Source organism: Lepidochelys olivacea (assembly GCF_965140295.1).
Source record: "Lepidochelys olivacea isolate rLepOli2 genome assembly, chromosome: 1".
NCBI lineage: Eukaryota > Metazoa > Chordata > Testudines > Cheloniidae > Lepidochelys > Lepidochelys olivacea.
Window position 1 is genome coordinate 193,506,231 of NC_140411.1, and position 20,071 is coordinate 193,526,301.

General features: G+C 38.2%; 1 protein-coding gene across 2 annotated transcripts in view; it reads right to left on the minus strand.

Annotated features, from left to right (window-relative positions):
* Window positions 1-20,071, minus strand: part of ZNF654 (zinc finger protein 654) — a 59,844-nt gene that overhangs the window by 21,764 nt on the left and 18,009 nt on the right. The window contains exons 2-4 of one of the 2 annotated variants that reach the window (XM_084621541.1): window positions 17,938-18,083; window positions 10,774-10,855; window positions 8,473-8,608 (exon numbers count right to left, since the gene is read on the minus strand). In XM_084621541.1, the coding sequence (XP_084477667.1) occupies window positions 8,473-8,608; window positions 10,774-10,855; window positions 17,938-18,083 (364 nt within the window). Of the gene's footprint in view, window positions 1-8,472; window positions 8,609-10,773; window positions 10,856-17,937; window positions 18,084-20,071 lie in introns of those variants that run through there. The other variant, XM_084621542.1, reaches the window with a different exon arrangement.

The following is a 20,071-nucleotide window of genomic DNA, read 5'->3' on the forward strand; positions in this document are numbered from 1 at the left end:
AGGTGTTAATTTAAGAAAGGTAAGACAAAAATAAAATAAAGCATCTATTCTAGTCCAGACAAGGACTATGCAGAATCTTGCTTGAATTTACTGAATGTTCTGATTATAAAGGTTGGTAGCAGAAAGCTTTTATGTCAGAGTCTCTGCCCCGTCTAATTTTAACTCCTCCTGCAATTCATGGCAGGCTGCTTTGGAGACTCAATCGTCTGCCTGAAAGGTCCATGTATCTCTGTATCCAGGAAAGCACTTTTTTTCCCCCAATAGTAAAGCCTAGATCTTTTTCTAAAGATTGCCCTTCTGCATGGCCATCTGCAAATATTGCTGAAATGCATGAGAGCAAGCAACCATTGCTTGTCCTAGCCTACTCCTCTGTCTACAAATTGCGGGACCCAACACAGCATAATAGTTATTCACACAGTACACACTGTCCAAGTGATTTTCATAGATGTAATACTTAATAATAAAACCTAAGTCCACAGACAGATGGATGACAGACAGCCGTCACGGGTTAACCAAAGGCAAAATGCATAAAAATCCATGATTTTAAAAAACAGGGCTTTTTAAATTTAAATTGATTTTTATTTATTTAAATACAGGTGCTTTTTAAAAATAAACCTACTTAAAGTAATGACAGCGTATAGAAAGATTTAAACTTACATGATCTATTATCATTTAAACTAAAATACAAAGAATAAAATTAAGCAGTAAGTTTGCTGCCAAGTTTTTTTTTAAACTATGTATTTAGGACGTTTTAACCAGTTTACAAATCCTTGCCAAGTAAATATCAGAACAAAACAAAGACTTCACTTTTGTTTAAAGAGACATATAAGAATATAGCCTTCAGATCTTTCTATGTAACAGGGTATTACCATATTACAAAGTAAGTATCATTACAATATCTATGACATTTCTAGTGATATTATTAAATTGAGTGAAATCTTTATACACACTTAACAGACCAGGTATGTCTATCAAATGTTAAGATCCAAAAAACTGGATTGGTGTGCTGGGTTTTTTTGGCCACGTGCACGCAATTTCAGTACTGACAAAAGGGTAAGCAAATATCTGAGTATTTATCTGTCCTCTGCCTATTTTACTGGGTATATAATTGGTGTGAATTTTTCCATAACCTCCCATTTTTTGAACCATTCTGCAATGGTTAAGCTATTTTTCTTTTTCCTATGAGAGGCTACCCAGAGCTGAGCAGCTACGAGCAGATGAGAGATTAATTCTTCTTGTCCTTGTGCGAGACCATTTCCACTAGGAAGCCCCAAGAGCATTATCAAAGGATCATTTGGTAATAAATATCCAACAAGTTGTGACAGATAGTTACCAATTGTATCCCACTACTCTCAAGTGACTGGACATGTCCATCATATATGCATAAAAACTCCATTTTCACCACAATTTCGCCAACATTTATTCCAGTTCGTTCAGTCTATTTATATTTTTTAACTTGGCTTGTGTGAAGTAGCACTGAAACAGTATCTTAAATACATTTTCTGCAGACTGAAGTTGCTGGTCCTCTTTTCCAGATCAAACCCCATTCCTTTGGCTTGATTTGTCTATCCACATCATTTTAAAAGCATATATGGACATTTTTCGGTTAGGAAATCTGTCTGCACAGATTGATATAAATTAGTTACAATTTTCTGTTTTCAAATTGACTAGATGCCTTCGCTTCCATTAAAGTTAGCTTACTGTATAAAAGTTTTTTCTGGAAAGCTGATTAACTGTGTCTGACTTGAAAGTACTGGTACCAGGGAAGAGCAGGCCAGTTAAAGTTATCCTTAATCTCTAAATAAGATAGAAAAATTTACTGAATAGCTGGCCAACCATGTTTATTCCAAGACTCACCAATTTTTGAAGCTCCCTGGTTTGCAATTTGAGTTAAGTTCTGGATTATCTGCAATGGGTGTCGATGTGGAAAAAGAACTGATCTTACCTCTAGTTCTATGCAAAACCCATAGGGAAGCCTTTGCTAAGAGGTTTGTGTAAATTTCTGGCAGATTTGATTTTTTATTAATCCATAATCGCCCAGCAATGTTTACACTGCCACAATTTTCTTGTTCAATACAGACCCAGTGTTTGGCTGGGCTAGAGCACCCCCAATCCACTACTGCTTTCAGCTGGCTGGCTTGATAGTACCATAGAATATTTTGAACAGCCATGCCACCCTGTTTAATGGGACCATACAAAGTATCTGCTCTCATTCTTGGTCCTTTCTGATTCCATATAAATTCTAACAACATCCTCTGCATTCCTGCTAGGGCTTTGTCTAGGATAATTATAGAAAGATTTTGAAATAAAGATATCCTTGGCAGAATATTCATTCTCACTGTTGCTATTCTTCACAACCAAGGAACTGCATACTTTTTCAGCAAATGAACAGAGATCTGGAGTGCTGGCATAGTGTTTGACATTTAAATCATCGAGCTCTTCTAGGTTGTTCTGAAACTTGAATTTCCAGGTCTCTTACAGAATATGTTGCCCATTTGTAACCAAATGTTTTCTGGAAGAGGAGCTTTTCAGAGTCTAGCAGATTTATAGCTTTATTTTCTTGAAATCCAGACAGTTTCCCAAAGTCCCAAATTTCTTTCTAAACTAATTTTAGGGAAATATTTGGTTTAGATAAAAATATTACATCACTTGCATATACTGCTATTTTCTGATGTGTTCCTGCAACTTTGATTCCTGTGATGGATCCATTGTCTGTTATTCTCTGTACAAAAGGCTCCACAGCTAGTGCAAAAAGTGAAGGAGACAATGGACATCCCTGCCTAGTCCCTCTGTAATTCAAGAAGAGGAGATTTAATCCCATTAACTCACAAACTTTGTTGCCAAGTTTTGAAGAAAGTCAAACCACGGAATTGGGGAAGTCACGAGGTAAACTCCTGGAACCAGTCTATTGAAGTACTAAACTTCTGACAGAAGTAAAAAAAGGTTAACAACCTTTCGTAACTGTTGTTCAAGATGTGTTGCTCATGTGTACACACATCAAGCATTGAATGGACGCCATGTGCACAGTTGCCGGATATATTTCTCTTAGTGGTATCCGTAGGGCCGGCCCTCACACTTATGTGCTGGTATAATGGGCACCACCAGCCCCGTGCCCTCTCAGTTCCTTCTTGCCGATAACTCCGAGAGAGGAGGAGTAGGAGTGTGGGTCGTGGAATGGACATGATCAACACATCTCGAAGAATAGTTATGAAAGTTTGGTAAAAGTTTTTCTTCAAGCGCTTGCTCATGCCCATTCCACATTAGGTGACTCACAAGCAGTACCACTGGACGTGAACTCAGTTCACGGACGTGCTGACTGCAACACTGCCCTTTCGAAACTGGCACAGTCCTGGGCCTGCTGAGTGATGGCATAGTGGGACATGAAGGTATGAACTGACAACTATGTTGCGGCCCTGCAAATGTCCTGGATTGGTACTTACATGAGGAATGCTGCTGACGAAGCCTGAGATCTCATAGAATGAGCTGTCAGGATGGCCGGAGGCGGAACCTTCGCCTGCTCCTAGCTAGCCTGGATGCAGGTGGTTATTACAGGATGAGATTCTCTGGGATGACACTGGCAGACTTTTCATCCTGTCTGTCACTGCTACAAAGAGAGTTATATTGACTTGTGGAAGGGTTAGTCCTTTCAGTGTAGAAGGGGAGGGTCCGTCAAATGCTATGGTATGCAGCCAGCATTCCATATTGGTTCCATGAGCCTTCGGAAAAGACATGGAGAAAAATGTCCTGGCTGTTATGAAACTACGATACCACCTTTGGTAGGAAGGCTGGGAGGGGAAGTAGCTGAACTTTCTCAGACACGGTATAAGGGGGCTCTGAGGTCAAGGCTCTGAACTTGGAGACCCTCCTGGCCAAGGTAATTGCCACAAGGAAGACAACCTTCCACAAGAGGAACAGTACAGAACAAGATGCCAACAGCTCAAAGGGGGACCCCGATGAGCCTTGACAGCACCAGGTTTAAGTCCCATGGTGGAATCAGCTCGCAAACCTGCGGGTAGAGCCTCTCTACACCTTTCAGGAACCACACCATCATCTCGTGGGAGAAGAGTGATCTACTGTGGATCACAGGATGGAAGGCTGAGATGGCAGCCAAATGAACCCTGATCAACGATAGAACCAGACCTTGATGCTTCAGGTGACAGCCCAGAATGGACTGTAGGGACAACCGGCACAGAGAGAATTTCCATTATAAGGCCCAACAAGTGAAATGCTTCCATTTTGCCAAGTAAGTCACATGGGAAGAGTTTCCTGCTGCTTAACAAGATCTGCTGGGCCTGCTCCAAGCAGACTTGCTCTTCTGGGTTCAGCCACACAGCAGCCATGCCATGTAGGGAGGAGAGGTTCAGATGGGGTAACCAGCCTTGGTTCTGCAAGATCAAGTCCGGGGGTGGTGGGAGCCCCAGTGAAGCCGCTACCGAGAGGTCCAGAAGCATGCCGAATCAATGTTGACGAGGCAATGCCAGGGCTATTAAGGTAACCTTTACTTTGTCAGTCTTGATCTTTAAGAGAACCTCGTGAACCAGGAGTATTGGCGGAAAAGCGCACAGCAGTCCCCCCACAGCCCAGGACAGCAAGAAGGTGTTGGAGAAGGAGCCCTTGCTGAGCAGAACTGATATTTTCTGTTCTGTCTGGTGGCGAACAGGTCCAACTGGGGGGGTCAGTCACTTCTGGAAGGAACCACTCGTGATGAGAGGACGACAACCTGCTGAGGTAATCCACTAGCACATTCTGATCTCCTGGGAGATGTGCTGCCTTGAAGTGGACTGCATGATCCACATAAAAGTCCCACAACCAGAGGGCCTCCTAACACAGGGTTGAAAAGCCATCTCGCCCTTGTTTTTTCATGTAAAACATGGCCATCCTGTTGTCCATTAAGATCTGCCCTTCTCCACCTGACAGATGGGGAAAGAATACCTAGTGGGCTAAGTGTATGGAAGTGAGTTTCCTGACATTTATATGCAAGGACAGTTCTTCCTGGGAGGAGAGGCCCTGGGTTCCGAGACTGCTGAGATGGGCTCCCTTGTCCAAGGTCTGAAGCATCTGAAACTAAGGTCACTGAAGGATACAGGGCAGCAAAGGGCACGCTGTTCGTCACTGACCATGGGTCCACCCACCAAGTCCAAAACACTAAGATGGCCGATGGAATTGAGAGAATCATGTCCAAATGGTGCCTGCCTGGAAAACAGACTGAGGCCAGCCACATCTATAGGTGTCTGAGATGCAGCCACACATACTGCACTATGTAAGTACACGCTACCATGTGACCTAGCAACCTGAGCCACACCCCAGTGGTTGTGAGTGGGTGCACCCTGATGAGGGGATTAGGTTTGACACAGTTTGGAACTAGGCCTCTGGTAGGTTGGCTCTGTTGAGTCTAGCATTGCCCCTATAAATTACCTGAACAGGGACTAGCATTGACTGTTTCTCATTTATTAACAGGCCCAACTCTTGACAGGTAGTCCATACTAAGTTGACGTTGCACTGGATTTAAGCTTGCGAATGGCCCTTGATCAGCCAATCGTCGAGGTACGGAAAGATTTGGATGCCTTGATGTCTCAGGTAAGCTGTAATTCCTTGGCCTGAAGCCCCTCAAGATCTTGCACTTGTCTTTGATGTTAGCTTCCCTGAGGCACTTCGGACAAGCTGAATGCATGTCGCTCACAGGCATGGCTTTACTGCAGGTGGAGCACGGCTTGAAACGTGGAGTCTTTGCCAGTCTTTGGGACAAAGTCCCTTAAGACCGGGACAACTATCTATACTTTAACACTTACTGTTTTAACTAAGATAACTAGAGAGAACTATACATAACAGAAACTACGTCCGGTCAGAAAATCATACGAGAGCAAGAAGCTGTTTCTGCAACAGTCATGGATGGTAAGAAGGAACAGAGGGGGGCCGGTGGCACCCCTTATAACAGCGCGTAAGTGCGGGGTTCCCAGGGGCGCTAGGGCCCGACCTGAGACCATTAAGGGGAAAATCTCCAGCAACTGCACACATGGCATGTGCACACCTAATCAACATGAGCAAGCACTCGAAAAAGAATCTCATTTCTTCATTTCAGTTTATTCAACTAGTTCAGTTTGACAACTAGTTCATTCAAAATTAAGAAACCAACTGGGAGTTGAAGAAAATGCAGGAAAGCTTGTTTTCCTCTTCCAATCCTTATGAATAAAAAACTAGGTGTTGGTGAGATCTATGGGCTCTAAAATCTTGAAGGACATGATGACCAGAAACAACCAGTTCATTAACTAGAGATAATACTGCCTTTGATTAGTCAAGTCAGTTTTAAATGCAAATCATGTTAGTTCAACTTTTTGAAACTTTTAATGAATCTAATACCTTTATTTAAGAAGAATGTTGCAGTGCTGTTTGTGCATTTTTAAACTGAATTTGAATTCTAACTAGAGCTTAATATAAAATCACAAGAAAAAAGTTAATCTAAAATGCATGGTTTGCCATTTTGTAACAAGAAAAACGCAAAAATTAAGAATCTGAATAAAGGTAACGTAAACTATTTGAATTGTTAACTAAATGTGTAAAGATAAAGTATCCTCCTGGTTAACAAAAAGAAGCACCACATTTAGTGTAAAGGCTATATTTAGTTGCAAACATGTTTTAAGTTACCAAATAATGAAAATAACGAAGTACAAACACAAAACTTGGTTAAAATTGATTATTTAAATCAAAGTTTCCTGCTTCCGGATGTAACCTCATGATTTAAATCAAACCACCCTGACCAAAAGTACCCACTGCGGGAGCAGTTTGGTAATGTTTAGAAAGATAAATATAGCCTAAATGTATTATTTTTGTAGTACTGAATTGCTCACACTAAGGATTCAAAAATCCTCCTATGCTCACTGAAAGCTCTTTCCAGAAGATTTGGGCTTTAGAGGCAGCCAAATTTAAGTAGCAACACTTTTTTTTTTTTTTTTTTTAAAAACAAGGAGATATTTGCCTGAAAGGAAAAGTATAAGGATATGCTACCACCTCAGAGATAGATGTGTGAGAGAAAGCCAGTAGAAAATATGAGCTAAAATACTTAGCAACCGGAAGGAAGGGAGATCCAGCCTGAAGTCATCTTAGGTAAAATGATCATCTGAAGGCTACAGCTAATTTTATTGTGGGAGAGACAAAGAACCAGGTAGCAGGAAAGTATGCCGGGGAAAAGCTTCCACATAATGACTAGCCAGGCAAATCAGAAAATAGATAGCTCTTAGGGAAAGGACTGCATTTATTTTATTTATTTATTTTGAAGGCCAAGAATTTGGATCAAGCCACCTGAAGTGTCCAAAACTGAAGTGAACGTGCTATGTATTTGAGCACTCTCAGAACATCCTGTTGATATTATAAAAAGCCCAGATCCTTTTGGACTTCTATCCCTTCCATTGCTTCTATTACTTCCCTTACCTTCAGATCAGTACAACCAGAAATCCTGGTGGAATTTGCAGCGTGATACAAAACTCTCAAACATTTCCATCCCACCCATCATTATTCCACTTTCAGACAAATGTACCTATAATGAAAGGTACACTACTGACACCTCTGAAGACCCAAGTCCTTTTGTCCACAGACGAGGTACAGCAGTCAAAGCTTCCCCACATTATCTTCTTACTAAATTCCCTCCACTTTGTTCTGGAACAACCATCTATGCTTGAGGGAGACAACTCAGTTTCCATGGCCTTTCAGTCTTTACCCTCTTAATTAATGCTACCATAAAAGGTGAGAATTATAATGTACACACTTGTCCATTGAGTGAACCAGTTTGTCTCAAGAAACTATGGTGACAAGTAAAAATTGGAAAAGTAGTGAAAGATGGTGACATCCTTTAGTCAATATCAAATTGAGCCACTTTTGAACTAGTAAGGAAGAGGGAAAAAGGTGCCATAGACCACTGCTAGTAGACCACATTCCCTAGGTTAGCAAAGACATTTATTTAAAATAATTTGTTTAATATAGTTCATAAGGTTAGTGGTACAAACCTTTCACTAATCACCTCAAACCTCAAAATCAGTTTTATTTTCTTGTATAAAGCTATGCATACGTCAATTACCTTGATGTCTTGTCTTGATAGAAATTTAATGAAGAGCTTGCCCCTCCTCCCAAACTATTGTGTTGACAGGTAAATACCTGGCTTCAACAATATTATATGTGATTACTTCAACTAAAAACAACAGCCTCAGGGTCTCTCGCATCAACATACATCAGAGTAACTGGCTCATTATTCCCCACAGGGTGAGCTAACAGTGAACAAGTTTTTCAAATTAGTACCTATTATATAGGACACCAAGTATAACATGTATAGTAAATTATATCAAAAGTACAACTTGAGTACCACTGACACCACACTTTCCCTGTCAGTATTGCCCCAATGTGCAAAAATATTTTATAAAATAATACTTAAACATGCATGTTCTAAACTCTTTTTAAAATGTGTGTGTGTGTTAAATCAAGTACCTAACTCCTGAGATACAGGCTTTGCTTTAAGAACTGCTTGTAATACTGGATCTTCCCATGGCCCTCCATCTCTGATAATTCGAGTCACTAATTCCAGGTTCACATTTCCGTATCTGCATAGGAGGTTCTGGCATTCCTAGGAGTAAAAAAGTGCATTAGATTTAAAACTGTCAAGAGGTCTGACAGACCTGGTTTAGTCATTTAATGGCTGAAAGAAGTCCAACTTCATGAGAAGGGTTTGAAAGTTACCATACAAGTTAAATACGTTTTATAAAATATTGTAAACAAGTTTTAAGAAATATTTATTTTGAGTTAAAACTATGATATCGTATACATGTTGACTGAAGCTGTATACATGTTGACTGAAGCTATATATTAAAATAGTACCCATCTAGCTTTTCTGTAATCTACAGGTTATACACAAACCCTGGTAAACATCCTAACAATGCCGTCAACTAAGTCTGACAAGTTTGTGCCATTTCCCAAACGTTTGGGAAGCTGTCTTCTAGACTCCAATTAAGAGATATTTAAGTGGCACACATAGTAGGGCAGCTCTTCAGCTTGCATAAATCAGCACTGATTTACAACAGGTGAGGTTTGGTTCAGTCATGCAGTCTATACTCTGGTAAGTTTATTCACTTCTGCCATTAAAATTAACAGTACAAAAAAGAAGTTATCCTGGAACAAACTGGTGATTCTGGAATGTCCTAAAGCAGATAGGGTTTTAAAACCCTATAACTCTTATATCAAGCCAAGTTTACCTACTTCCAAATGTTTACTTATAGTATCTGATAGCAGCAGCCACAATTTTTATGCTGCCCGAGTTATTCTTTCCTTGTGATTTACTGGTATAAAGTAGCCTTTGCCACCAGCATCAATTAATAACTTAACACCACAACCTGGTATCAGTCATCTGCGAAAAGAAACAAGGTACTAAAAGGAAAGTAAGATGGTATCTGAATTTCTTTTCAGATCATTCTATTCAATAGGATTTATCTATCATGCCATTTTATTGCATACTGAAGTGTCTTTGGGACAATCCATATATTTCATGGAAGCTAGAAAACAGCTTCCAGGCATTTACAATTCACTGCTTTAACATTCATTGCTGCTTTAGGTTATTTTAGCTACTACGTTCTTCAATTCATTCCTAAGTTTGTCTACTATGTTTGGGTGAGTTGTGTTTGATGGTCAAGGAACTGAAAATGATTTTCATCAAGACAATTTGCATGTAGGTGTTTGGTTGAAAAACAAATCTTACAAGTTTCCTCATAAAAAGACCATTTTGACCATTAACGCACTATTGATTTAAAAGAAAATCAAACTAGTGTGTGTCAAAATGCAAAATGACAACTGATAGGCAAATGGTTTAAGTAAATCAAATAAAAAAGGGACAAACCCAAAAAGCTAAAATAAAAACAATTTAAGGGTAAAGAAAAAAAGGCCCATATTTTATCAGTTTCCTCATACATCCCCTCTCTATTTTATAAATTCTTTACGGCAAGGATTAGTCTCAACTTGAATCTGACATAGCAACCATACCTTTAGGTGCCCTAAATTTTAACAAAAAACAGTCCCACAAAACTTAAGCAAAATAGACTACACCATGACATGCTGCATTCTTTAAGTGTCTAAACCGGCCCCACCCAATTCTGCAGCATGTGCCTAGGTAACTCATGTCAGCTGGTTAATGAGAACATTACTGTTCAATTATAAAGCAGTTACTAGATGTTCGCAACCTATAATACTAAACACATAAGGCACATAAGTGTGAACACAGCCTAGTCCTAAGCAATAAAAGAAGACAGTTTTGCTTTTCCAGTCCACTGTCTAAAATTGTGGATGAGGAAACTGTAGATTTAAATCATAACCTGGAACACCTGATTACTTGAATTACACTAAACTCTGGTCAGATACTTAAAGGAAAGCTGTCAGAAATTAGTCTGGTGATGGTATTTGTATTTAATTTTTTTTTCTGTCTCTTCAAGAAATTCACAAAATAGAACCTTGTTAATAATCAGTCATCATTACAAAACAAGGATTGTGCTCTAATTTATTTAGGCTTTTGATATGAACAGTAGTACCAATGGCAAGCGAACTAAAAGATTTTTCCTCTGATAAAATTAGAGAGGGGAAGTGTAAATAAAATGACTCACTATCTTTCTTCACTCTACTGAAGTGTTCTACCAATGCTTGCATCCTCCAACACTCATGAAAGCATGACTTTCTACAAACAGGTTGATCTTCAAAAAACAAAAATTGTGTTTTACAAACATAGAAGCAAGCAGCAACTGTTATTACCTGGATTGAACCTAGAATATCTTTTAAAGGATCTTCATAGAATTCATCTTTTCCAAAGAACAGCAGCAATTCAAAAAAACTCCTACAAACACAAGTAATGACAAGTCAAAAACTAAAGCAAATCATTTCAGCTGTCTTCAGAGCTAGGGATCCTGAAATTATTTGGTACCTAGGCAAACTACAAAAACTCTACAAACAGTATTACAAACAGTATTACATATCACAGCAGTTAAAATATAGAGTGTAGTGTTTTCCAAAGCACTTACCATTTGTTTGACTCTGACCCAATTTATACCAATAGTAAGAGGTAGGCAAAAAATGTTCAACACTGAAAATCCCACCCATAATGTATGAAAGCTATCCTCAGTTCTGCACCACTTAACTCAATACTTTTGGCTGTAAATGAGAAACCTCAGGTCTGGCCCACCCCTAAAAACTCAAACTACTGTGTAACTCATATGATTGAAACCAAATTAGAGATTTTTACTTCTAGTGTTAACTCAAACAGCTGCTGAAAGCAAGAAAATAGATTGAAGAGTTGATACTTCCTCAACTTTTGGATCTGAAAATTCCCCATATGATTATGATCTCAGGCCACTCTTTTTGCTAGAGAACAAAGGACTGGACCTATCTGATATTTCTAAACACAAACAGAAAAAACCCTTTGGGGACAGAAAATGCTTTTGATTTCCTTTATATATCAAGATGATGCTATAAATTAAAGCAGAACTGTGTACAACACATTTAACTTGGTTTCTGCTCACTCTAGGCATTTGACGTGGAGATGGAAATTGAATAGAATGAGGTGAAATTGTCTCCCTTCCAAATACATAGTGTGCCATTGTAACAAAAAGATGGCAATACAATTGCATAATTTATATTTGAAACTCAAAGCCACAACACTCAGGAAAAGATTCACAAATTTCTTCTTTTCAGATTTTTGAATCTCATTAACAGCAGCTGCTAGATGGGATTAATTTTAATTGCACTGCACAAAGATTTAGCCCTGAGTTATCACTAGTCACAGCTAAGACTCCATGAAATCCTCTGAAGCTGTATTTCTACAAGCCTGAGTATTCGAGTGTAAGAAAAATTAGCAATTTGAATTTTCACAAATGCTAGAATATACTTCCATGATGTATAATTCAAGTCCTTGTGAAACATACAACTCGTCAGTTCGCCTGATAACTTTGCACAGGACTTTGGGTGATAGAGACTTAACCCTTAACATGTTCCTTTCTATTAAATGTCAAAGTCACAAGTAATTTACTTTCTCACCCACAAGTTTTCCATTCCTTATTTTATCTTGTCACTACATACTTATTAATTGTCAAGGTCATGTGTGACTGAAACTGTTGTACCAGAAAAATGACTAAACAGTTGATAATTTGTTTTGTATTGTCTATGGAAAACTTTTTAAGGTGTTTTCAAGAATAATGTTTTGTTTTTACAACCCAATGAGACAATTTAGCTTCTGTGTGACAAAATTCAAACTGGCATACAAATGAATACAAAACTGGTAGGTCTTAATTCCGACCTATTTTCACTATGTCTTTCCCTTCACTCAATCCCTTTCTCACAAAAAAAAAAAAAAAAATGATTTAAAATTTCTTTTTGTAAGGAAAACTGCAGAGTAATAAGATACTGTGCTCTACTCACAGCTCAATCCTTGACAAGTCCTGCAGTAAGTCAGTCTCTAGCTAGAAGTAACTCACTTGCCACTATGTGAGCAGAGAAGGAGAGCAGTGAAGTATCCCGTGGCAAAACTCCCACCTCTGCAAGATGCAGACTAACTTCCCTCCTGACACAGAACTGCTGGAGTACAGCTAAGCACTGCTCTGCCACTCTACTCTACTCTATTTTAGCTGACCACGCAACTTGAGCGGATTTCTGTAGGGGTCCACTACATCTAGTTCTAAAGAAGAGTCACTAAAATTTTTTTTTCAGTACCTTAACTATAAAAATAAATGTACAGAAATTAACCAACTTAACTGCTAATAAAACTCTGCTATTTGATAAGGCAACAGGACTAAAAATCACCCTCAGTGTTAGAAATCTTGAAAAAACTCTAGTAGAATGGTTCAAAGATATATCAGAGGTTGTCATGAAAAATTAATGCACCAATGAAGTACCCAGCAAAATAGACAGAGGACAAACATATTTGGTTTACCATTTATTCAGTGCTCCGACAAAGTACATTCATCAGCCAAAAAAAAAAAAAGCATAATTCTATTTTTTTGGGGGGGGGGGGGGAGAATATTAACAGTTAATAGACATGCCTGGTCTGTTAAATGTGTAATCATTAGAAACACATTATGGGCATTGTAATGATACTCACTAGAACATGTTACACAGAGATCCGATGACTATATTACTGTACAGTGTCTCTCAAAACAAATCTTACTATTGTAATAACTATTTTCTTTCTGATATTTATAAAGCAAGGATTTGTAAACCTGTTAAAACTTCCTAAACAAACAGTAAAAGAAAAAAATAATGGCTTCCAAAATCAGGTTACTAGTATGAGTAACTGTAGCAAAAGGGCTGATTTTAAGGTTTCGTTTGAAGAAAGTTAAATTTCTAGCCTTTGGGGTTCCAAAAGTAACTTTGCCAATACAGCACACCATTGCTGTAACAAACCCACTGGGATCCATGCCATTTGTTTGTTATAGCCAGGAGTTCGTTATAGTGAAAGAGCCCCACCGCCTTGAGGGATGATACAGCTGATAGCTCCTCCAGTGATGCTGCAGCCATGGGGCTGGAGGTGGGATCCAGGGACCAGGTTTATTATAGCTGAAGGTTCATTATTAGGAACATTGTCATCAGAGTGTGAAAAATCCGCACCCCTGAGTGATGTAATTATACTAACCTAACTCCCCCATGTAGACAGTGCTACGTCAACAAGAGGGTTTGTCCCATTGACATAGCTACTGATTCTCGGGAAGGCAGGATCACTACGCCAACGGGAGAAGCCCTCCCATCGACGTAGGAGCAGCTTCACTTAAGTGCTACAGTGGTGCAGCTGTGCCAATGCAGCGTTTTAAGTGTAAACCTGTTCTAAGATTCTGATCAGTTTCACTCTGCTGTTCAGAATTCTTTGGGAGTCAGAGGAATTCCCATGAATCATGCCCATATTACATGCAGCTCCTGATTGGGAAAGTTATGAGGAGTACTAGAGCAAGACAGCTGAATTATTTATTCAGAGGATGCAAATTCAGAGTAGTATGGGAAAGGGAATAAAGTAATGAAGGCACTAACTGTTTCAGCCACAAAGCTCTGGAGCATGGCCAGAGTAGCAAAGGTCCTTTCTCTCACACCCAAATAGTTTTATGTACCCAAGACCAGACAAAGCTCCTTTTTCATTAGAGAAGCTAGTGAGAATGGAGCTTGAAGTTTATCAGACTGATGCCAATCATGGGCGGTCGTGAAATATTAAGGCCCAAACAGGGCTTCTGTGCAAGTCCCAGCATCCTCTGCCTTTGCAGCTGCTGAAGGTAAAAGGGGACTGATCTTAGAACGTACGGGTGGAGACAACTTATCCCTGTCTTGAACACTTTCTCTGCCTGGAACATTTATTCCTTCAACTGTAGGTGTCAGATAAACTTTAAGTAGTGAAAGACCGTTTCAGAAAATTATTATAAAACAGCTTAGAAGTTTTGGTCAACTTAACAGTTCATAAGTTACCTAGAAAATAACCAATTAGAATTCACTTTCTATATTCACTACTTTTGAAATTCATTTTCCAAATATCTCCTAAAGTAAAAGGAAATTGTTTCACTCTAGCTTCAACCCTAAACCGATTGAAAGGAATTAAAGGTATGTACAAATGCCAAGAAAATTGAAGGTGAACAGAATATCTATGTTACAGGCGGCACAGCTGCACTGCTGTAGCATGCCGTCTTTCCATCAACGTAGGTAATCTACCTCACCAAGTGGCAACAGCTAGGTTGATTAAATAATGTTTCAGTCTACTTAAGTCATTTCTACGCTCGAGGTTAGGTCAGCTTAGCTACAGTGCTCGTGGTATAAATTTTCCACACCCTTGAGTGACACAGCTAGGTTGATCTACATTTTAAACATAGACCGGGCCAACAAACATTTCTGTAAAAGTCATGTTCTTTATAAAGAGAAGTATGGTTGAGCTCTTTGTATACTAAGTTGCACCTAATTCTTCTCTATCCAATGATGAATCAAAAAGTTACTTTGAATTTGTCAAAAAAAGATATTTAAAGATATTCTACATTAGAGTCTCTGTTTTTAAAACGGCATGGTCAATTTTTGTACCTTCCTTCATACTAAAAGCTGTAGTGGTTCTTTTGCACAAGGGCCCTTTAATCTCAATCCTAAAGGAAAAATCAGATCAATTTTGCTAATTGAAACAACAAATACCTCCTGCTAACCACAAATTCTCACTGCCATTCTGAAGTAAGATCAGTAAGTTTAAGTCACATGTCATGTGACTGTTTGGAAAACTACCAGCCTCGGGAACTTTCACACTGCTTGGGGAAAGACTACACTAACGCGAGCTAATTATCTGTTTTTATTTGGTTTCTGACTGAATTTGGGATCACCTGCAAATACCTTCATTCTAGTTTTTATTAAAAGTGAATTGCAGATATAAATTTTCACATTTCTTCAACATGCGCTGCAAGCTTAAATCAGCAGGCTCAGACGGCCATTCAAAACAAGACTGAAAACTTCCTTCCCCATCGATCTTTTTTACATACATATCAAAATTACAGTAGTTAATTTCATCTCTCCTGATGCTCCAAAATGTGATCTGACACACCACATCTTTTTTAAATAGATATCTACATTCGTGTTGTTTACTGCAATTTGCCACACCATCTTTTCAGACATCGGTGCTACAAGTCAGTGCTTGTATACGTTTGTTTACCAACGACCCCAGTACACAGCTCCTGTATTAAAGTGAATATAGATGTTGCCTCATTTATTATGAATGGTTTGCTTAGTAAGTGCACAGAGAACAGCAGCCTCTGCTCTCAGTAGTTTACCATCTGGTTACCAAGGAAACCCTGCTCAAGTGTAGAGAAAGCCCATATGGGGTCAGGCAGATTCCTGTTTTTATTTCTCTCCCCCCCTTCCCTCCCTCCCTTTCTCTCCCCCCCTTTCTCTCCCCCTCTCTCCTTTCAGAGCTAGGACTTTGTATTGTGTGTGGTGTATTTTCTGAAAGACTGAGACTTCAACACCCTTAGGGCTAGTGTACTTCAGCAATGTTTCCTTGGTAACTGTTATGCCCCAGAAACATTTTGTGACATCACAGCAAAACTAAGCCAACCAAAGCAGGGTTTTTTTTGGTTTTTTTTTTTTTGTTTGTGGGGCGGGGGGGGAGGGAGAACGGGGGAATACTTTGTTTTGTGCTCAATGCTCCTAAAATTCGTAAGCTGGGGGTAAGCAAGCAATTAAGGACAATCCATTCCCAAACTCACGTGCACAGGTTTAACATAAGGGGTGATAGCAGATTGAGAAACTCATTCCACCCCCTTCTTGGCAATTAGCCCCAATTTCTGATCAGTACCTAATCTAGAGTAGGACAGACACTAAATTTGGTGTCACTGTTATTTATTATTTGTGTTGTAGTAGTACCCACAGGCCCCACTCAGGATCGAAATGACATTCTGCTATGTGCTATACAGACATGTATGAAGGTATTGTCCCTACTCTGAAACACTACATTTTTCTTAGAATGTATTTTGTTTTTACAAGATTCACAGTAGCTAATAAGCATCAACTATGAGCCAGGTATTAAACAACTTGAATCATGCTTCAGAAAATAACTGATCTTTCTCTAAAAGGCAATACTATGACTATATTCATTCTACTCTATAGGGGCAAGTAGTTTATCCTCAGGTACATGACCACCATACCTTGATAAATTTATTTTTTCTGGTTTCGCTCAACAGTTATTCATTTTTAAGAGTTATATTTCCACATAAATCTACTCTATTCTTCAGTTTCACTTTTCTAAGTATATCATGAGTGCACAAAATAAAAGCATCATGTCTCCTGGGATCAGTGATGATAGTTCAAAGTAAAAAAGGTGGGTCTGCCAGCTCACACTGAAGATGCAAGCAGGAGATGTGAAGACCAATAAAGTGTTCCCCGACAGATATTTTTCTAACCCTCAGTTCATGGAGCTAACACAAAAACCCACATTGAGATGACTAATTCTGACCAAGTAAAACTAGTAACAAAAACAAACTAAGAACAGTTAAAACCAGAGATCAGAAAGACAGAGCTGTTCCATCTGCTGGACAAAATAATTAACTCATTTACTCAGCCAGAACTAGCTCTTATTTGTGAAAGCAACTCTCAGTATGCTTTCAAATTTCCTCTGTCCACCTACTGATGACAGGAGCCAATATCTATAGGATACAAGAATTGTTTGTTTTTATTTTGACATTTTCAAGTTTTTGGCATCTACTTTACTGAGTCAGAAAATAAATGTTATGGTGAGAAGGATTTTGTTAGGGCAAATTAATAGGATAACAAAATCATCAGTTCAAGATGTGTATATTAACCCTAAGCAAATCTTTTCCTCAAAAGAAAAATGTTTTCTTAACTATCTTATGTAACAAACTCTTCTCCAAAAAGTGTTTTGTTGAAGAATCAGATTTAGAGTCACAATTTAAACAGTTTTTTTCCTGTTACATAAACGTTAGGCCATTACAATAATTTTTAGTTTATTTACTTTTTGCATTTCACTGCTTGGACAACAGAAATGTACCAGTCAATTTCACTTTTGTTCATAGCCATTTATTGCCACAATGCCACAAGGGTTGGTTTGCAAATATTTCAGAACATAACATTTAAAATGTCAGTGGAAATATAAAATGATCACAGGCACACTTCTATTGTTAATTAGGTGGTTTTGTTAAAAGAAACCCCACACACTTTCACAAGTTTGACCTGAGCATGTTCTTTGAGTAAATGTGATACAAAAAGAACAGGCTAAAGTCATCCCTTTCAGAGCTTCCTTTATTTAATTCACCAGGGATAAGTTTGGTCTTGTGTATTTAAATAGTAGAAAGTAAGACTGCCTTTACAAAACAGGACCTCTTATGACATGCTGCTTTCATTACAAAAGTAGAACACTAACAGTTAGCCTATAAATGGAGTTAATAGGAAAAAGGATGTACTTACAAAGCAAGGCTACTCAAAACATATTGTACGTGCTCACATTCAGCTGGGAATGATACACAGGCAGACGTGAAACAACAAAGAGCTGTCTGAAGCACCTGAAGCTGAGGCAAAGGAACCTGCCATCTTCCAGCATAGTCTTCAACAATCTATAGGGAAAACAGTCACAAACCTGTATTACAACAGAGAATGTTCTCTTATACCAGAAATAGTAAAAAAGGTCTGTAGTTTAAAGGGAAAAAAAGGCTTTTAATTATCAGGTTTAATAGAGGATATCAATATAAAACCACAATTCATTCTTCTACGATGCAACAGTTTTAAAATGTTTCATATACGTAAATTTTTTTGTGTTCTTTCATTTTGATAAAGCAAAAATATAAAGGAAGAAGCCCTGTCCTTCTTACACCACAAAATATGGACCAAAAATCATTTCTGACTGATTCTTTTCAAAAAGCAATAGAGGAAGAATTCTTCTCACATGCTATCAGATTAGCAATTATGTTCTATGCTTAAATACATGCTTTTGTTTTGCAACAGAAGAAAAAGGTATAGTCTACAGCCATATTAAGACCTACCACTTTAAATGTCACTAAGCAGGGGAAAAAACGGCTGTTTTCTGATGGACATTCCTTATTCCTAAAGTCAAGAGCAAGTCTGGACTTTTTCCCTGAAAGGCACAAAAACATGGAGAATTGGAAGTCTCACCGCTTCCAAGGCAAGGGGGCAGAATTTTAACTAACAGGCTTTTCTTCCAAATAGACCGGACATTTCAGTTAACTGTTTATGAAAAAGCCCAAACAGGATAAACTATGTTTGTTGGAAGGGAGTACTTGTGGCACCTTAGAGACTAACCAATTTATTTGAGCATAAGCTTTCGCGAGCTACAGTTCACTTCATCGGACAAGTACGCCTTTTCTTTTTGCGAATACAGACTAACACGGCTCTTACTCTGAAACCTATGTTTGTTGGTTGGTTTCATGGTTAGAAAATCCTTTAAAAAGAAGTTCACATCTTGTGTGCAACATTTTTTCTACGTATGTCACATTTAAACTTATTGACTACTCCAGTTTTGTAGGAGAAAAAGTACAATTAGAGAAAGGAAAACAAATTTAAGAGAGAAGTACTTAGAAATACATACTGCTAGCACAATGTACTTTTCTGCAGAAATGACTCTTTCCTAAATATGAAGTACATACAAGTAAAAATAAAGGGTTTGATAGCTAAATGTATTCATCATTATAAAACACTTCTTAAGTGCCCCTCAATATAAGCATGAGCAGGTTAATGTGTTCTCATGGTCAAGTCTTGTCAATAATGCTTTGGCAGAACATACAACAGGTTCACCTTAAAAATACAAAGAATTCAAGTATGTACGCACACTATATACCCCTCCCTTGATAAATTAGTTTGAACACACCAGTTTGAAGCCTTGGCCAGTTAAAATATGAGGCCAAAATCATCCTTGGTTTAACTCCTCTGCATTAATAGAGTTATCCTAATTCGTGTCTGCATGCAAGATGTTTACAACTGTTAATTACTGAATCCTAAGTAGTCCTGGCTTTTTATATTTTTACACTATTAACAACATTTGTAAAATGTAGCCCGTCCAAACTAAACCCCAAACAATTAAAATTGAGACTGTAGCCATACTAGGAACACAAAATAAACTCTTGATGAATCTTATATAGCACTAAAGTATTACAATGTTTTAAGTAGGCTTTAGAGAATTCTATTCTTTTTTTTCCAATTTTTATCAATGTTAGTTTTCACACTTGTGGGAAATTATGGGGAGGTCAGACAATTATTTAATTAAAGGAGATATTGGGATTTAAAAAGTTAAAGCTTTATAACCATTAAAACACAAACTATCAACATCACATATCAGAATATACAGAGTAAATATCCTTGAATAAAACCCTAGTAAGTTCTTAAGTGGCATTTTTTTTTGCCTATCTGTATATTTCTGTTATCACTGATGGAAATTTGTGTTTTGTTATTTTGTATGTGTACAATGAAACTGACATTTACTGACATTTAATTGATAAAAATCTAATTCTTCCAAGCCTAAAGTTATCAGAAATGGAACTTTAATGATATACTACTGTATCTAAGACTGTATGCAACACAAATTTACAAA